We start from the raw sequence: 19111 nt of genomic DNA on the forward strand, positions 1-19111 counted from the left end.
GTTAGTTTGAATACAATTTACCCAGGAATAAACCCAATAAGGTCATTTTGATTACTGAAAATGTGAAAAAAGGTGACATGTACAAGAAAACATTGCTGTTCATATTCTTGAAATAGACTTTTAAGACAAAAGTAATGACATTTGGTTCATTTTCACAAATTGCACACTAGGTGAAATCATACAATTGCTGCAGGGAACTGTAGGCAAGCAATTTGCTCATAGGAATTTGTTTCTTTGTTTCATTTTAAATGAAAAAGCTGTGTGAAATGCATAGCTTTGATTAAAACTACAGATATAGTTCCCTTCTCTGTAAAACTCCAGATTTAGAATGCTGGCAAAAGGCAGTGCTGGCAAAGTATTTAATGCACATGGAAATGCTATTCTATTTTGGCTTCCAGAAGGAGCCCTAGTAAATTCTATGCACCAATGCATTGGCTAATAATGATAATTTCAGCTTTACTATAAATTATTCTAAATGTCGCTTAAGTACTTAAGAATTATCGCTTGCTCCTTTCTAGAAGCTGTCTAAGGCAGCTGATGCATAAAGCACCTCAACTAGACTTTCAACTAGTTCAGCAGTTCAATCTGTGCTCCCCAGGCCACAAGGCTTGCCCTCCACATCCCTCGCTGCACAGCTGTCCCCCCTGGGGATGTTTTCTGTTCATTTTTGCCTTGTAGAAGGCAGCCCGGGTGAGGGAGAGGAACTTCAGAAGCATGATGGTCAAGGACTGTTCCTTGTAGCAACCTCAATTCTAAGAAGGATTACATGGGTGTGGGAAATACAAAGACCCCACCTCACAGAAAATAAACGAGCTTCATTCACACTGCCAATTCTTTGGGGAGTATTCCCCTCTATCTCCTCGGAAATCATGCTTTGTTTGCGATACGATCTACTGCTCTGTTGGTCAGAATTTTCATTCACACTACATTAACTTTCATCTCAATCATCTCAGCCTTCATCTAATTTGCTTATTGTGTTTCTCTAGTTTTCACAGAACACACAGTGCAAACAAAGGCAAAGACTGAAGCAATCATTTCAAAAATAAGAGCTCACACTAAAAACACACATGAGCATCAAACATTAAAACGTAGGCTTTCTCCTGTCTTTATTCTGGGGAGGAGGAATCCTCCTCGTCATCTTCCTCGTCTTCATCGTTGAATGAACAGGGGGTCTCACCTCGGGACTCAGAGCAGTGAGAGGCGGCACTGCTGGACTGGTGACTGTTTGGGGCCAGGAACTGCCCAGTTGCTAAGGCCACTTCAGCATCCAAGCATAACCCTTGGTTTACACTAGCAAACAATTAAAAACACATAGGCTCATCAATGTGGTATAAACATTTTTGGAAAACATAGGAATAAAAACATAGGAAGGAGGTGCCCCTGGCAAGATCTGCCACAAACCTGCTCAGGATCTGTGCTGACAGTAACTCGGCTCCTTCAGAGAGAGCCAGGGCTTTGTAGTTTTCTTTTTCCAGCCTTGATAAAAATACATACCTTGATTGGGGTAAGGTGGCACCAGTGGTCAGGTCTAAATTTGAAACTGATTGGGTAGAGTTCAGAAGTAGTCCCTGATTTAACCAAGAAGGTCCTGTGGAGATATCTAAAGGAAAAAATGAAAACAGAAAATGTAGGCTCTCCAAGTTCTATGGCTCATGTTGTTACAGTCTGAAGACGGCAAAGAGAAGTAAGGGACAAGTTCTTAATTACAGCCAGACAAGTCTCCGGCCCTGAGAACCACCCAGGTTTCTTCATCTTCTTGGAAGAACAAAAATTAATTCTAGAACCTAAGAGCAGGAAAAAAACTACAGGAAGACAGATTATAGGCAGAAGGAATTCAAATTAAAATAATCACAGACTCTTATTTATTCTTTTTTCTTGGATAAGCCCTTGGGAGGGTAGCTCACGGGGTACAGTGATCAGTACTATCCTGAATGCCTACTGTCCTCAACACCAAAGACCTTGAGTGTAGTGTTAACAGCCAAAGCCAGGAGTGGGTAAAGAGAAAGTCAAAATCAGAAACATCTTAGGTAAGGACACCCTGCTTATGGGACAGACAGACATATTCTTGCCCAAAACCCCCACTGCACTGTCTTTTCAAGTGCCTGCTGGTGAACTGGATCCTATTACTCATCAAAGACCTATTCTTTTTCCTGACAAGTTTTTCCCTGGTGTCCTCTGCTTTATAATTCAAACTAGCCCTTATTTTAAAAGGTCATGTGCGGTCACGTTTTTAATGAGGACATGGCAGACATTACTGTTTTAGTCTACAGAAAATATTTTGGATATATCCATGCAATCTTATTTTCTATACATATACCATATTTCTCCTATGACAACACTGATCCATTCTTACTGCCATTTTACTCATTTAATACCGATCTCCTCATCTATAATGTTACCTCAAAGAAGGCAGTAACTGGAACATATAAGATCTAAATGTTACTGAATGAATTCAGTGATTTTCAACAGTGGCTACAAAATAGGTGGTAGATACATTAAAAATATTCATAAAAAGAAATTCTTTGACTTCCACTGTAAGACCAAATGTATAACTTAGAAAATGTAATCTGTCAACATGAGCTTCTATTTTATTTAATCAAAATATTTTTGCAATTACTGTGCAAAAAGAAAGAAAGAAACTATGTGTACTTGGATTGGAAACTTTGGTATCCTGCCATTGTCTGACCAAGTGTGAGGCCACTCCTATGTAGGAAAAAAGTAAACTAAATGACTACATTAATTTTAGAATGGTCTTGTGAACTTTTTTCTTCATAGGCTAACTAAGGCAGCTGTGAAAAAAAAGGACTTCAATTCTAAGAAGAATAGTAGACTTTAAATACATTAAATAAGTCTGTACAAGAAAATGAAATTAAAGGCAGAATCCCGTGAACATTAATTAGTATGTAGAACTATGGAAACTATCTATCAGAACACAGCTATTTACTTGTTTGTGAGTATAACACGTTACATTTGCTTTTTACAATGGATCTGAAAAGCTTACATTTCTTTCACATTATTGCAGAATCCACACAATGGTTCTCACACTCTTACCCAAGAGCCATTCTGTTCCTTTACACACTAAAGACACACGTTTCTTCCTTTGAACTAACTAGAAAGTCTGTATCCCAGTCTGCAAATGAGGTCACAAAGAGATCAAAACCACAGAGCCTGCCTAATTGCCCTGAGCCTTTTCACTGGGAATAAGCTAAAATAAAGTTCTGGTGATTTATTGAGTAAGCCCTTTATTCAGACCCTGCTGGCCTGCCAGTGCAACTGGGCTGCTAATGAAACAGCAGGACACGCACCAGAGAGCGTGGGGAGAGGGGGTGGGGGAGATGTGGGCCAGGTTGGCTGAGGGGCAAGGAGGAGCAGGGGTCAATCATGCAGGAGGTGGATGGTGCCAATTTAAGAACTAAGATCAAACAGAAACCAAATCCCTGTCAACAAACTTTTTTGTTTTGTGTAAAGGGCCAAAACCATAAAACAAAATAAAATTAAAGCTACCATTTTGCTTATATTTGATGTCATATACCTTAGAACTAATAGTAAAATGCCTTTAAAAAGTGATGTGAAATTCTAGGTGGTAATACTTACAAATGAAGGAAAGCAAAGGCAAAAACACTTTTTATGTATATTCAAATATTTGGCATAATGTATAACATTGTCAGGAATTAGGACAATCATGAAGATTTCTGAGTTAATAAAAAATATTCAAATTATAGAACATGCAAGACACTACGTTTCTGTTTCCAAGTATATGCTGCAAACTTTTATAATTCATAATAAAAAGACAAGTAATTTTACTAAAAAATGTGCAAAGGGCCAGGTGTCGTGGCTCACGCCTGTAATCCTAGCACTTTGTAATCCTCCCTCCTAGCCCCCAAGGAGGGAGGATAACTTGAGGCCAGGAGTTCTAGAGCAGCCTGGTCAATACAGCAAGACCCTGTTTGTAAAAGAAATTAAAAAATTAGCCAGGTGTGGTGGTGCATGCCTATAGTCCTAGTGACTTGGGAGGCTGAGGCAATAGGATTGCTTAAACCCAGGAGTTCAAGGCTGCAGTGAGCTATGATCACACCATTGCACTCTTAAAAAAAAAAGGCAAAGATGTGAACAGACATTTCTCCAAGGAAGATATACAAATGGCCAATAAGCACATGAAAAGATGCTGAACATCATAAGTCATTAGGGAAATGCAAATCAAAGTCACAGTGAGATACCATTTCACATCCACTAAGGTGACTATAATTCAAAACATGGACAATAACAAGTGTCAAAAATTATGTGGAGAAATTAAACCTTCATATGTTGCTGATAGGATTGTAAAATGGTACGACTTTGGAAAACAGTTTGGCATTTCCTCAAACTGTTAAAGATAAAGTTGCCATGTGACCCAGCAATCCCACTCCTAGATATACACCCAATAGAGATAAAAATGTATGTTCACACAAAAACTTGTACAAGTCTGTTTACAGCAGCATCATTCAAAATAGCCCAAAACTAAAAATGATCCAAACATCCACCAACTAAAGAACGGATAAACAATATGTGGTACATCCATACAATGGAATATTTGGCAATAAAAAGAAATGAAATAGTGATACATGCTACAGCATGGATGATGTCTGAAAATATGCAAAGTGAAAGAAGTCATACACAAAAAGCCACATACTTCATGGTTTCATTTATATGAAATGTCCAGAATAGACATTGTGACAGAGAAGAGAGTAGCCGTTGCCAGGGGGTGGGTGTGGGGGGTGGGAAATGGGGGAACGGGGAATGACTGCTAATGGGTATGGGGTTTCCTTTGGGAGTTGTAAAAATGTTCTGGAAACAGATAGTGGTGATGGTTATGAAACTTTGTGAATATACTAAAACACCACTGAATCATACACTTTAAATGGTATATTTTATGGTATGTAAATTAAATCTCAATTTTAAAAAACATTTCAGACCCACCTGACTGGGAAAACCGAAGACTTCTATTCTGCTGGTGAGAGTATAATTGGGTAAAATCAAATTGAAAAATGTTGGCATCATCTAGTAAAGCTGAAGATGCACTGAACTCCTACCCAACAATTTCAACCTATGGATTTGCACGCGGGCACTAGGGTACATGTATAAGAATGCTCAATGCAACTGTATTTTACCATCAAGAAACTGAAAACAAACTAAAGGTTTATTATCAGTAAAATGAACAAATAAACTATGATATATTCATATAATGGAATTTTACACAGAAGTAAAAATAGATAAATTACAGCTACGTTACGTTACGTGGATGAATCTAAAGAATATAATGTTGGTAAAAAAAAAAAATCAAACCACCAAAGGATATATCATTATAATTATATTCTATAGGGGTCAGAATAGGCAAAAGTAAATAATTAATTGTTTCCAGTTTATCATATTTGTTTCTATCTCAAAGAAAAGCAAGTGAATGATAAAAAACAAATTCAAGAGAGTGGTTCCATTTAAAGGGGTGGGAAGGGCACAGCACCGTGGGTGGGTGTGCCGTAGGCTTTGATGGGATTGTTCTTTTTGCTAAGCTGGATGGTGGATTCATAGGTGTCCACTGTGTTGTGACTCTTTAGACTCTAAATATGTAAGTATTGTTTTATATCTACTTAAGATTTAATAAAAACAATTTAAGATGGGGAGAGACAAAGGAAGAACAGTAAATACAGTCAACTTGAGATATTATACTGTAAAGAAGGAACAATGTACACAAATATGAATCCATATTTACCCTGTTCTGTCCCTTTTTTCTGACATTTAAACTTTTACTATAATCCTCCTCTCTGAATTCAATTTTAATCGAAGGATATTTTTGATCTTACATATGGGCAGATAATAGACATAACAAAGTTTTCCATTAGAGCTGGGTGGGGTGTACCAACTTTCTTTTGTAAACTGCCCAAAATTGCTCTTGAAGTGTTCAGAAGGCACTAAGAGAGAGGATTTTTAAAAAACTCTTTCATCAGGCTTTTACTAGCTTACTCTAACTAGGCTCTAAGCTAGGTACTGGGAATTACAGATAAGAGATATCTCTGAAGAGCCAAATTCAGTGGTGAGTCAGCCTGTTTACATGTACATAATGTATGCTGGATAGATGTAAAAGTTCATAATGTTATAAAAACAACCCATATAATCTAATTTTTGAAAAAACATCCGAAATTTATTATGTAAAGTGCTAAAAGTCCCAATTTGGTGATGCAAGCACAGGCTTTCTAAAATGTCATAGTTTTCTATGAGAAAGGTGAGAACATGCTAGGGTTTGACATTTAATTCAGAACAACATGTGAAAGCATCAGTTAACATACCTGTAATATAACCTTCTAAAGCCTTTGGCACCAGGGATTTAGCAAGTTTCAGATCCTCCAGAGAACACTTGCCTGACTCCAGGCCAAAGGACATTCCCATCCGCTTTAGTACTTCTATGTCATCATGGATCTCAAAAGCGTTGTCAAAATTAAAGAGATATTCAAACCTGCATCAGAAAATAAAATATGGAGTTTTCAGTGGTATTGGAGAGGTCTGAATTGTTTTGTACTCTACTTTAAATAACAGAAGGAGGGCCTAATTTCAACTATAGTCCTAGAAATTATTACCATTTAGAGCTATGAGTCATTCTGCTATATTCAGGGGAATGACATCTCAAATAAACCACTTTTCCAATTAAAACAACATTCCTGTGACAAACAGGAGTCCATAAACTTAGCTCTAATACTGTTACAAACAGGAGAAAGACATTTTGTTCTAAATCCAATACTTTCCCAAGTTGTCACAGTTTTGCCATAAAAGAAAACCCTTTCTAGTTCAGTAATATGATATCCCTACTGTGAGTTGGTCTACTAGCTTTGAGAAAGAAAACATTTTGAATGCTTACTTCATTTTCATGAGTCAAGTGTTAGCTACTGCATACTTTATACATATATATTTTTAAGAGACACTATGTTGCCCAGACTGGACTCAAACTCCTGGCTCAAGCAATCCTTCCCGCCTCAGGCTCCCAAATAGCGTGAGCCACTGTGCCCAACAGCGCACTTTAGATGAGCAAAAATGGAAGACTTCAGGCCTTTGGACTCCTAGTCTAGGCCCTGGGGCCCTTCATCCACAGGCCTTGACCCTACAGGAACAGAGTTCAGTGACAATGGTGGGTTTTACCTTGTCATGAAATTCCCTCTCTTAAAATTATGTGAGGGATATTTTTTATGATAGATCTTAGATCAGGGCAAAAATTACAATATGAAACAAAATGCCACATTTAAATGATCTGAAGTACATGAATGTGATTAAAGTAAATTAACAACTTATTAGAAAAAAACAAAAAATGTGAAGTGGGTGCCTGCCACAGTGATGATTTCAGGCATCTGTTAAAAGCAGATGGTTTTGTAAATTTAATTCTCATCGTGGGAAAGCCTCCTGGCTAATTAAGGGGAAAGACTGCATCACCAAAGTAACTGAAAGACAGAGTTTTTGTACCTGTCTTGAATAACGAGCTTGTACAAGCTGCTCAGAGCCTCCGTGCCTCCACGCAGAGGAGGGCCAAGAAAGGGCATGAGTCAGTGACCACCCAAGAGGTGGAAAGGTTACCAGATCCCAGTCTCGGGGGAACAGTGTCTGTAATTCCCCTCTGCCAATGGTTCCCAGATTTTCCTGCCACTCATTTTAGACTTAAAAAGCTAACCTAAGAAGAGAATTTTATAATTTCCCCACACAAAATAACAGACTAACTAGCAAGTAACTAGAATGCAAAGTTTGTTTGTTTTTCTGAAGAGATGTTAACCATTTTCTAGAGTTCTGATTTCTGAGACTATTTCTGAGACTATTTCTGAGTTTCTGATTTCCATGACATATGTTTTTGTAAGAAATTTGCAAGTGTGTGAAAAATAATTCAGATAGCTACCATTTACTGACCACTGGGCTGGGTCCTTTAAGAATTTATAACTTTTATAAACTGGAAAGGTAAACACTATAATTCTTATTTTTGTGGAGGAATGAATGAGATCTCAGAGAGATTAAGAAACTTAAAAGACTAAAAAGCTGGATCTGGCTGACTTCACAGCCCTCTACTATTTCTTACTGTGTCCATAGTCTCAATGATCAAATAGTTTTAAAATTCCTGCTCACTGCTCTTCTTCTTTTGTGTATGTACATGTGTGTATATGTGCCTTCTTATTTAAGTGGCCCAGAATCTCCATATGCAGAGACAGACAGGGAAGCAATAGTGTAGAGAAATGAGTGGGAAAAGCAAGGGGTGGTAAAAGCCCAGGGCAATGCTGTAGCTCTAAGACCAGAAGTTCTGGCCTCCCTGGACAGTTCTAGGGTATGACTGCTATACTGATATAATAGAGTCCTTTGCTTTCACAAGTATCCTAATTTGGATGATAAATTATATGCTGACTTTTTAAAAATTTTTTGAGAGGGTCTCCCTCTATTGTGTGGGCTAGAGTGTAGTGGCCTCCCCATAGCTCACTGTGACCTCACCTCAAACTCCTGGCTCAAGAGGTCCTCCTGCCTCAGCCACCCGAGTAGCTGGGACTACGGGTGTGCACCGCCACACCCAGCTAATTTTTCTATTTTTTGTAGAGACAGGGTCTCCCTATTGCCCATGCTGGTCTCAAACTCCCAGCCTCAAACAACCCTCCCACCTTTGCCTCCCAAAGTGCTGGGATTACAGGTGTGAGCCCCTGCACCCAGCTTGCTGACCTCTTGTAACAAAGCACCTGCCTTGAGTCAGACCCTCTATAGGCATTATCTCATTTAATCCTCACAACAGGGCTGGGACGTGGTAGAGGCCCTAATGTCAATCCTATTTGTTCTTGACAAACAAGAGTTTGGTAGCAATTAACGCATCAAGTGCCATGTGAGTTATATTTAACTCATGGTAGTTTTAAGCCCAGGGCCTCATGAAGCATATGTAACGCACACATCTCTTTACCTTGGCACCCACGTGAACTATTTTTCAAGTGGCATATAACTCACGCACAGAAAACAATAAAAAATGACAAATTTTTCATTAAATTAGAAAGGTTTATTTTGTTTTTGAAGTTTTTATTCTATTTTTGTAATAAAACACCATGGCCCCAAGGAAAAAATTTTTTTCCTAGTATGGCAGTCAGTGTGTTAAATGGGGGAGCCACAATCCACACTTGGGTCTGTCTTACTCTGCACTTAACTCTCTCATGATACTGGTCCCAGCCTGAAGCCACTGATAGAAACTTTTTCTTGAAGGGTAAAATAAATTACAAATTAATTCTCTATTTTGAATAGTGCTACTTCTTACTTGTTATGATGAATATGACCATAAATCTTAGTTAAAATGTAAAATTTTTTTAAAACAGAAAGAAAAAAGAAGAGAATATGCCTAGCATTTTCATGTCTATTCATTCATTCTTTAATAAACAGAAGCACATATAACTATGATACAGCAGAATAAAGAAATAATTGCTTCAATGCCACATGTTGATCTAAAATATTTCCATAATAAACTATGACAGTGAATCACCAACAAATCCACCTTGTTCCAGAGCCTCAGTGATGGTCTAACCTACTGCAGTTACTTGCTCAGAGTTACCACATACATATAGCATGTCACAGCTTGGGCCCAGGTACTGCTACACACGTAACCCAGGCAGCACAGTGCTGGCACAGGACGGGGGACTGTGGAGGGTCAGTGACAGAGCTCACACTAGTAGAAGACAGCCCCTGCATCTGAGGAGGAGTTTCACGCGCCCCAAGGAAGCCAGCCTGGGAGGGGCGGGCGCTGCAGATAATGGTGTGAATCCTTTATTTTGCAAATGGCAGGAATATGTCAACAGAAGGCCAGACCTGTGCCCATCCCTAGTTCTCTACTCACTTGTCACTGGAGATGCTGCAATCTATGACTGTTCTTCTGCTTGTATTGATGATTATAAATGGCAGCTGAATGGTAGAGTTCAGAGCTGGAGGACCCTGATTCTGCTGTTCATTTTGTCGATTTCTCTGTACCAGGTTTTTGAAAGCGATTTGCTGTAATGGTCAATAAAAAGGAATATGAACATGTAATGTGGGTAAGTGACTTGGAATTTAAATGAATTAATACATTTAAAATGTAGTTTAAAATTAGAGAGATTAAAGAGACATGCATGCCACCTGTACTAATGAATTAATAAAAAACTAAACATTTAGGAAAAAAGGTTAGAATGATCTAACTCAATAAATACATTTCAAAGGAAAAAATATCCATTTAAATGGTGTCTAACATCATCCTAATGTAAATAACAGGGTCCACGGTTTCCACCATCTGTAGAAACAGGACATCACAATCTGGGGGACAGTCTGCTTGTGGCACCTACAACTCTTTGTTGAGTGATACAGCAAGGGTGACATAATTTATTCAACACAGATTCCTGAGAATTTGTGGTCAAATATGCCTTTTAGATCATCTTGCCCAGGGTTGTGCAAACGTGAAGCCATAGATCTCTTTCTTCAAATAAAATGTCATGGATATCTACTATTAATATATAAAACAGATGGAAGGGGCACTGTTCTGGCTGGCTTCAGTGGGGCTGGGGTCCTAAGCCCTGCCAGCTCTGCTCTCATGCACAGTCGCAGGGTTTCTAAGGCACCTCCACAGAACTTCTCGTATCCTTGGGGAAACCGAGACTTAGCATCAATTATAAGATATATCAAGGCCTGAATATACTGAATCTTGCTGCTACTTTTAGTTATAACCATTACTCAAAAGCCAAAGAAAGTGACCTCCCTTTTTCTAATAAGGCAAATGTATTCATAGAAGTTCATAGCTAGCAAGACTTTTTTTGCAGTTCAAGGTTTTCCCTGATCTGCTCAAGAAACAGACAATGGTTTTAAAAGTTCCTTAAGTCAGAGCCATTCATTCTTTTTTATTAGCGTTTTATATCTTGTCACCCAGTAGTGACGAATTCAAGTTATTTTCAACATCTTATGCCCAGGATTGTTTATTTCAGGTCCTGGGTGCTATCTCCCTAGATAGTGAACATTTACTATTTTGAAATGCACAAAACAGAATGAATATCAATTTATTCTAGCTCTATCAGTGTAGCGTGTCCAAAAATCATTATTAATACCAGCCACTATAAAAAAAACTATCACTATTATTATCAAATATTATTTAAGTTATACTTCATTATTTTCTATTGCTAAAGAACTAAGGCTATTTTATATTCATTGCTTAATTCATTTATTATTGAGGAAAAAATACACTGAAACTGTAGAACTGAGAAAAAGAATGAACTATTTGAATAACTCTGCCTTGCTTCTTTTTCCTTCTACTAGAATAAACATCTTGAGCTGTTCCTATACTGAGTCTACATGTCTAGCTTTGCAGCCCTAGTGCCGTGGCAGGACCTTAATATATGGGGTATCATCTCCCATTTATTTTGAACTGATTTCCTTATTATTAATAGTTGCCCTTTGATTGATTTCCTTCAGCCGTTTTTCTTCTCCAGACTCATGAACATCTATTCTAGAAGCAGAACAGCTTTAAGTGTGTTTACACATTCATTTTGCATTAGCAGCTACGGAAAAGGTTTAAGGGCTGGAAGAGACAAGTATACAGATAAAAGTAGGGTATTTGGATTATCCATAGGTATAATTTACTCACACACTGTTCCTCTCCTACATTACAAAGAATAAAAGAGAGGTGGTAGCATGTAGGTAATAGTTACCTGTGTCATGTGACATCAGTGAGTTGTGACATGAACTTATTAAGAAATCAAGCTACCTTAGCTACGGCAAATTATCACTGTTCAGGGACAACTTGTTTAATTTACTTTCTGTGACAACTTCATAAATGTTAGTTGATGAAAGAAAGAAAAATGAAACACCAGGCAGAAATAAGCTTTATGTCTACCAGGAGACCAGAGTTATTTTGTTAGCCTATGGGTTTCACCTTAATGTTTAGAGAGACCTGTTTCTATAAATGTTGACAGTTTCCCCCCAGGTTGAAATCTGCAAATATTTGGTTGAGAGACAGTAGAGAAAAAGAAATTCAGAAGTTAAAAAATACAAGTACAATGTTCACTGCACAGAGCTAAGCAGACAAAAAAATATTTAACTTCATTTTTTGTGCTGGGCATCTAGTGATATGAAAATCCTGTGTATCTGAGGGTGATCTTGCCCAGCACCATCCTTTCTGATAAATAAACAGGTAATTGCAGGCATGCTGAGAAACAGGTTTGTTTAAAAAAAAAAAAAATTGCCAAGAATCAAGCTCTAAAATGTTCCATGGTCTTGAGGACATTCCAGGAAGGCTCCAGCACAGGGCTTAGGGACCATGAGCAGGTAGGCGAGTGCTGCAGATAACTGCGCAGGGCTGGGGACAGAGAGGCAGCTGGGGGAAGAAGATGACAGCACAGGAGTCAGAGGAGGGTGCCTGGCAGAATTCTATAGGCAGGAGCATGGGAATAAACTGCCAGCTTTCATTTTTTTTTTTAAAGCTGCAGAACACTCTCTTCAAACAACACCTTATTTAGAAACCCAATATGAAAAATTCACAAAATGCCTGCTCCAGTGGTAGCTCCTCAGGTAGGTCCCATGGGGTTCAGGATGAAAATGAGACACAGAACATGGTAAGAAAGAAAGGAACAACCTAGTCAGGATGGAACGCCACCTTGGGCCCTTCTGTGTTGGCCGAGTCTCTGCTTTACCTGCTGCTGCTCCTCTGCCCATGCCCCGCTGCCCTTCCCCTTCCCTACACTCAGGTCACCCACAGATCTGTGGATGGGCTAAACTGTCTGGTGCCTCGTGGATTTACGCATGACAGTGGAAAAACAAACCCATAAGCAAATATAAGCATCAAGAAAGTGAAAAGCAAAAATCATCTGGAATATTTAAGAACACACATATTCTAGTCATTAAACGAAGTGAGTATTAAAGGAAAAATCTGACAACACATTTGATAACTTACTGTTACCTTTACGTCTGAAAAGCGGATTATACCTCAAATTAAATAGGACCTAGAGCTGTTCAAATCAAAGTGAATCTTATGATTCGTTGTTAAGTTTTTCATGTATAGACAATGTGCTGAGAAAAGCAAAAGTATAAAGGCTCTCTGGCTCATTTTACAGTTTATCTGATTGGATTGAAACTGGCCCAACTGTACTTACTACTTGAAGTAAATTTTTACACCAATTACAATTATCAAAAATAGAAGTTAAGAAAAAGTCCATCTACCCTGTGATTTTACAAATATAGGGATCCTCATTAAACTATAAAATGTGTTTTTCTTAGACAAAAATGCATTTTAAGTTTTGGTATTTCTATTAATCTTACTGAATCATTTCATGTCATTCTGTCATTTACTGATAAGTATTACACGTAGATTTGATTATCTTACTTAAAACACCTAAATTTAACTAGCCTTACTAGTTGATATTCCAAATTAGGGCTAAAATAAACAAACACAAAGAGCCTCCTGACATGAACTGCTGTATAACACGAGTCACATATGGGGCAGGTAAGCGCCAGGGGGCCAGGGTGATGGGGAGAGAAGGAACCATCTTTAGGGCAGAGCAGGAGGATGGCAATGAGCCAGGAGGCAGGAGGCTGCCCTGGTGTGGACCCACCAGACACTACTCAGAGGCACCACAATTAGAAAACACACTCTAAGAGCCAGTAAGTGGAGGAACAGGGAAGGTAATGAAAAATATCCCAACATCTTTACCTGCAGGAGAAGTTCTTGCAGCTGGGCCCGCTTCTGCTTTATCCGTTCTATCCGCCTCTGCTTCTCTATCTTTAAAATATTGGTAACAAAATAACATGAATATGTGTAGAGTATAAAGTATCGCTCTCTTCTCAGGTCCCTATTCTGAGATATGAAGAATCTTTCTTAGAGAAACTCAACCCACTTTAACTATGGATATGAATAAAGGCAAATCACCCCTTTTGGCGGGGGCAGGGGTTGGAGGTGAGCAAGCAGGTACGACAGCAGAACTGTGGCACCTGTCATCAAAAATGAAATCCAGGCCGGGTGCAGTGGCTCACGCCTGTAATCCTAGCACTCTGGGAGGCCGAGGCGGGAGAATTACTTGAGCTCAGGAGTTTAAGACCAGCCTGAGCAAGAGCGAGACTCCATCTCTACTAAAAACAGAAAAATTAGCCAGGCGACATGGCATGCGCCTGTAGTCCCACCTACTACTCAGGAGGCAGATGCAGGAGGATTGGTTGAGCCCAGGCATTTGAGGTTGCAGTGAGGTACAATGACACCACTGCACTCTACCCAGGGCGACAGAGCAAGACTCTGTCTCAAAGAAAAGGAAAGAAAAGAAAAAATAAATACATCCACTTAATGAATACTTGGTCTGTAGTACCTGTGTACTGTTATTACTCAAGTTCTAATCAAAGAATCACTTAGTTTATACTTACTCTATGTGCCAGCATTCAGCTAAGCACATTATACACATTATCTTAATTCATCTTTCACAAAAACCTCACAAGGTAAGTACTGTTGTTATCCATTCTGCATGTAAGGAAATGGAAGCATAGAGGGTTACGTAACTGCCCACGTCACACAGCTAATGAATGGTAAGAACCAGGATTTGAACGTAAGCCACCTGGTTCCAGAGACTCTACTATTAATTACTTGCTACATTACCCCTCTAAGAATAAGGCAAGATTTATTTATCAGTTTAGCTGACTCTCAAGTAAGAGGCAGACGAGCTGCTAATACAAATATCCCACATATTCAATATACATCTGCTACTTGTAAGAAATGTGCTTGTTGGACAAATTTTCCAGCTTCAAACAACTGTTATTTTTCTTAATCTCACAACTACCTAGAAAACAGATATTGGAGCCTGAATTTCCTTGCAGTTGAGTTCCTGCCCCCTTAGGCAAAAGTCAATGACATCTGTTAAGTAAAATGTGCAGAGGCCGCTGGTTTGGAACGAGCTCCTGCACTAGGCCCAACAGACAAACCAAAATGGAGTACTCGTGCTGAAGTTCCATACAACCAAGCCGAAACTAACCTGTACACCTGACCTTCCAAGGAATCAGGGGAGAGAGAAAGACAATAGCTAAACCCCAAAAGGTCAGTTTTAGCCAGCATGATAAGGGAGTCCCCTCTGTTTTAACTTTTACAAGAAAAGTAACTTTGAAGTGACTAATCCACTTTTTGTTTCTATTCTTTTTAGCCCTTTTCTGCCCATAAAGCCAACGTCTGCTCAGCTCATAGGAACACAAATTCTATTTATAACAATGAGGTGCTGCCCAATTCTAGAATCACAATTACATTTGTTGTTATTTTGTCTTTTGACATATCACATAAAATATTCCTTGTTTACTCCAACAGATTATTTCTTATTTGCTCCCTGTCTACTCTAGTCTGCAGCAAGAGTTTCCACCCTTGGTTCCTCTAATCACTATCACACTTTAGTCCTAAGTTACTTAAGTTTCGCTGCAAAATCTGTGTGGCTTTCTATTTATACATTTGAAAAGATGCTGTAACAGTTTCTCCTGCCTGAAGCTCTGACAGGCCAAGCCCCTACCTGCCCGTCACACCCCACATCCAACCAGGTGAAGCTGCACTGATTCTACCTCTAGAACACCTCTCCAATCTCACCACCACCACCTTAACTCAGACGGTCTCCAATCCTCCTCCCTCCATCCCATTTCCTTCCCCATCTACCTGTTAATCTGACTCCCAACTGAATGATCCTTTAAAACACATCAACAACACTCCTCTTTATAATTTATCAATAACTTCCCACTGTTTACAGGATCAGGTCCCACTGCTTAGCCTTAGAAATGTATGCCCTTTCTCCACGCCTGTACTCTGGCCACAGCCTGCTCCGGGCATGCTTTCTCAGGCCTGTGGCCGCCCACGCAGTGCCTGTGCTTGGAAGGCTCTCCCTGCCCTTATCCACTTGGCAAACCCTACTCCCTCCTTCATGACTGAGCTCAGGAATTATTTCTTTGGTAAAGCTCTCCCTTATCCCTCTTTGCAGAGAATCTGTACTGCTTTTTCCATAGAAGTAATCACATTTTTGGCAACTCTTTTACATTTCTCCTGTCCCCAGTTAGATAGTTCCTTGAGGTCAGAGATTTGTCTTGTATAACCTGTGGTTAAGCATATGGTAGACGCTAAAGGATTTTTGCTTAATGAGTCTTTGGTATCAGCTTAGTAAGCTTAGTATTACTGGGCATTAAAATTATGCTCAAATTCCACTCTATTAGAAGGAAGAAAAATGAGAAAGGGAGGATATTTCCACTCTAGCATTTGAGTAACATTATTCTACAACTTCTGATGAGTATCTGATTTCTCTCCCCATCTGCAAATATAATAATACTAAATAATTTCTTATTTGCTGGGGGGGAAAAAGGGACTGAGAAAAACATGAAATCAATCTTAATTATCTCCAAAAGCCATATTTAATATCCATTTACTCCATTTATAGCCATGATAGTAAAATTATGTCAAATCAATTGAGAAACAGTATGTCAGGGAACATGCTCGTTTAGGGAGGATTTTCTTTAATGCTGAAAGTTCACAGAATTAAAAATGTTTTTGTACACATCATCCCAAAATTCATGTAAGATGAACCTTCTATCCATTCTGATAGGCATGAATTAAATCCATTCTGTTGCTACTGATTCTAAAGTCAAACGTAAAAATTTGACTTTCACAGCTATATTTAGAATATTGTGTGTGTAACGAACACAGGAAATAAACAGCCAGCTAGATCCTTCTTTTTGGGAGGGATCTATATAGCAAGCATTTCATCAAACAAGATATCATTTCTATTACATGATTCACTAAAAATTTATTAGCAGAGTGCTCAGAAATAAATTATTAATAGAATAAAATAAAGATCTTCTCTAAGAAACAATAAAAATCAAATCAAGTCATTTAACTTTTATGTCCCTCAGTTTCATCATTTACAAAATAAACAGAAGACTATACCTCTAAAGCTCCTTTCAATTCTAAAATTCTACATACACAGTCTGTTAAAAAAATGACATAGTGTACACAATTGGAAATATTTTAATATTACATGATTATATTTTTAAATTAAAATGCCTCTGATGTAAAATAATGCAAATGACTATCCATAAACAGATTTTCTCACCTCCAGGTTTTGACATTCCTGAGCAGAGTTGGTAGGTAGGCCAATCCACTTGATTTCCTTTTTTTCCTTTGAAATTATGTTCATTGCCATTAGCACATTTAAAGCATCATAAACTCTTCGCCTAATGTTCTTCTGATCATAAGCCTGCTGAAAAATATTTTTATTGAGTGATAAATTTTAAGAGTTAAGATACAGTCACATGATATTAATATATTAAATTACTATTATTTTATCTCAAAGTGCTGAAAGAATTCTATATCCAGTGAAAATCCTTCAAAATTAAAGATTAAATATAGTTTCAAACAATAGAAAACACACAATAATTTTAAAAATAAATATTATGTTAGCAGATCTACATTAAAACATATTAAAGGGATTTCCTCAGGTAAGAGAAAGATCTAAGATGGGAACTTGGAGCTGTAGGAGAGAACAAAGAACAATTCAAAAGGTAAATATGTGGGTAAATCTCAATACTCACCGTATAAAACAATAATAATGCCTTATGGAAGCTATAATACATACAGAATCTATATGACAACAAATAGTGTATGTATATCAGAAAGGGGTGGTGCAGGTAAAGTGTTCTAAGGCCTTGCATTGTTTGGTGTTTGGGAAAACTAAATCTAATAAATGGGGGATCTAAGCTAACTGAATATAAATATTAGAAATCTTGACACTGTAGAAGTGATAATAATATAACAACAAAATCAGAAGGAGGCAATACAATAGGTATGCTGACGTCCTCCTTTTAATATTGGAAAGGATATGGATACTGCTCAGCACACATGAACTAAGAAACGACAGAGGCCGGGCGTGGTGGCTCACGCCTGTTATCCTAGCACTCTGAGAGGCCGAGGAGGGTGGATCGCTCGAGGTCAGGAGTTCGAGACCAGCCTGAGCAAGAGCGAGACTCCGTCTCTACTAAAAAAAATAGAAAGAAATTATCTGGCCAACTAAAATATATATAGAAAAATTAGCCGGGCATGGTGGCGCATGCCTGTAGTCCCAGCTACCCGGGAGGCTGAGGCAGTAGGATCGCTTGAGCCCAGGAGTTTGAGGTTGCTGTGAGCTAGACGGATGCCATGGCACTCACTCTAGCCTGGGCAACAAAGCGAGACTCTGTCTCAAAAAAAAAAAAAAAAAAACAACAACAGAAATGACAGAGGTTTTAGTACAATATATTTAAAGTCATAAAACTATAATAGTATTATTCTTTTAACAACCACTAATATATTTAATCTGATTCCTGTGGTAGAGGAGAAAGACGGGAGATGGGAATAAATATAAGCATGTTAATTTTTTCCTTTCATAATCACCAAATACGGTCTACAGGTGATAACTCAAAACAAAATATTAAATATGTCACTTAAAGTTATAAAGATAACCAGCTAAAGAACTATAGACTACAAGCCTTCTAGATTACCAGAAAAGTGACACAACAGTGAACAAACAGAAAAACATGCAATGTTTGTTTATATCCTCAGGGTGTAACAGGGGATTAGCAAAAATGTATGTCACATGTTGAAAAGTGCTAAGGAGAGATGCCTCATTGTGGTGACATGTGAGTGATGATCAGGAGGCAGGGAGAAGCCATATGAATATCTAGCAAAGAGTGTTCTAGGTAAAGGAAACAGCAAGTGCAATGGCCTGATCAAGGATATATCAAGTATACTTACAAAAAGTGTGGCTCGAAGGTAGTGAAAGAGGGAAAGCATAGAAGATGAGATCAGTGAGGTAATAGTGAGCAAGATCACAGAGGGGCTTGTAGATCACTGTGACAACTGTGGCTTTCATTCAAAATCAGACTGCTATATACTTTATTTTCAAGTGTCCAGAGAACACTTTCTTATTAACAAAACAAAACAAACAATCAAAAACACACTATATAATAATGGCTCACAAGGAAAATCTCAGTGCAATTAAAAAAAAAACAGAAGTAAGTCAACTCATATTCTTTTATTCTCTGGTCACAGGTAATAAAAGTAAAAATTTTTAACAACAAGTAAAAATCCCTATCACCT

General features: G+C 38.3%; 1 protein-coding gene across 8 annotated transcripts in view; it reads right to left on the reverse strand.

Annotated features, from left to right (window-relative positions):
• Positions 1–1016: 1016 nt before the first annotated feature.
• Positions 1017–19111, reverse strand: part of TFDP2 (transcription factor Dp-2) — a 126630-nt gene continuing 108535 nt past the window's right edge. For 5 of the 8 annotated variants that reach the window (XM_045539366.1, XM_045539371.1, XM_045539373.1 and 2 more), the window contains 6 exons: positions 17091–17237; positions 13688–13756; positions 9860–10011; positions 6321–6487; positions 1495–1600; positions 1017–1290 (listed from right to left, as the gene is read on the reverse strand). In XM_045539366.1, coding sequence (XP_045395322.1) covers positions 1107–1290; positions 1495–1600; positions 6321–6487; positions 9860–10011; positions 13688–13756; positions 17091–17237 — 825 coding nt within the window. In that variant the 3' untranslated portion in view covers positions 1017–1106. The remainder of the gene's footprint in view (positions 1291–1494; positions 1601–6320; positions 6488–9859; positions 10012–13687; positions 13757–17090; positions 17238–19111) is intronic. The other 3 variants (XM_045539367.1, XM_045539369.1, XM_045539372.1) reach the window with 1 other exon arrangement.

Source organism: Lemur catta, chromosome 1, assembly GCF_020740605.2.
Source record: "Lemur catta isolate mLemCat1 chromosome 1, mLemCat1.pri, whole genome shotgun sequence".
Taxonomy (NCBI): Eukaryota; Metazoa; Chordata; class Mammalia; order Primates; family Lemuridae; genus Lemur; species Lemur catta.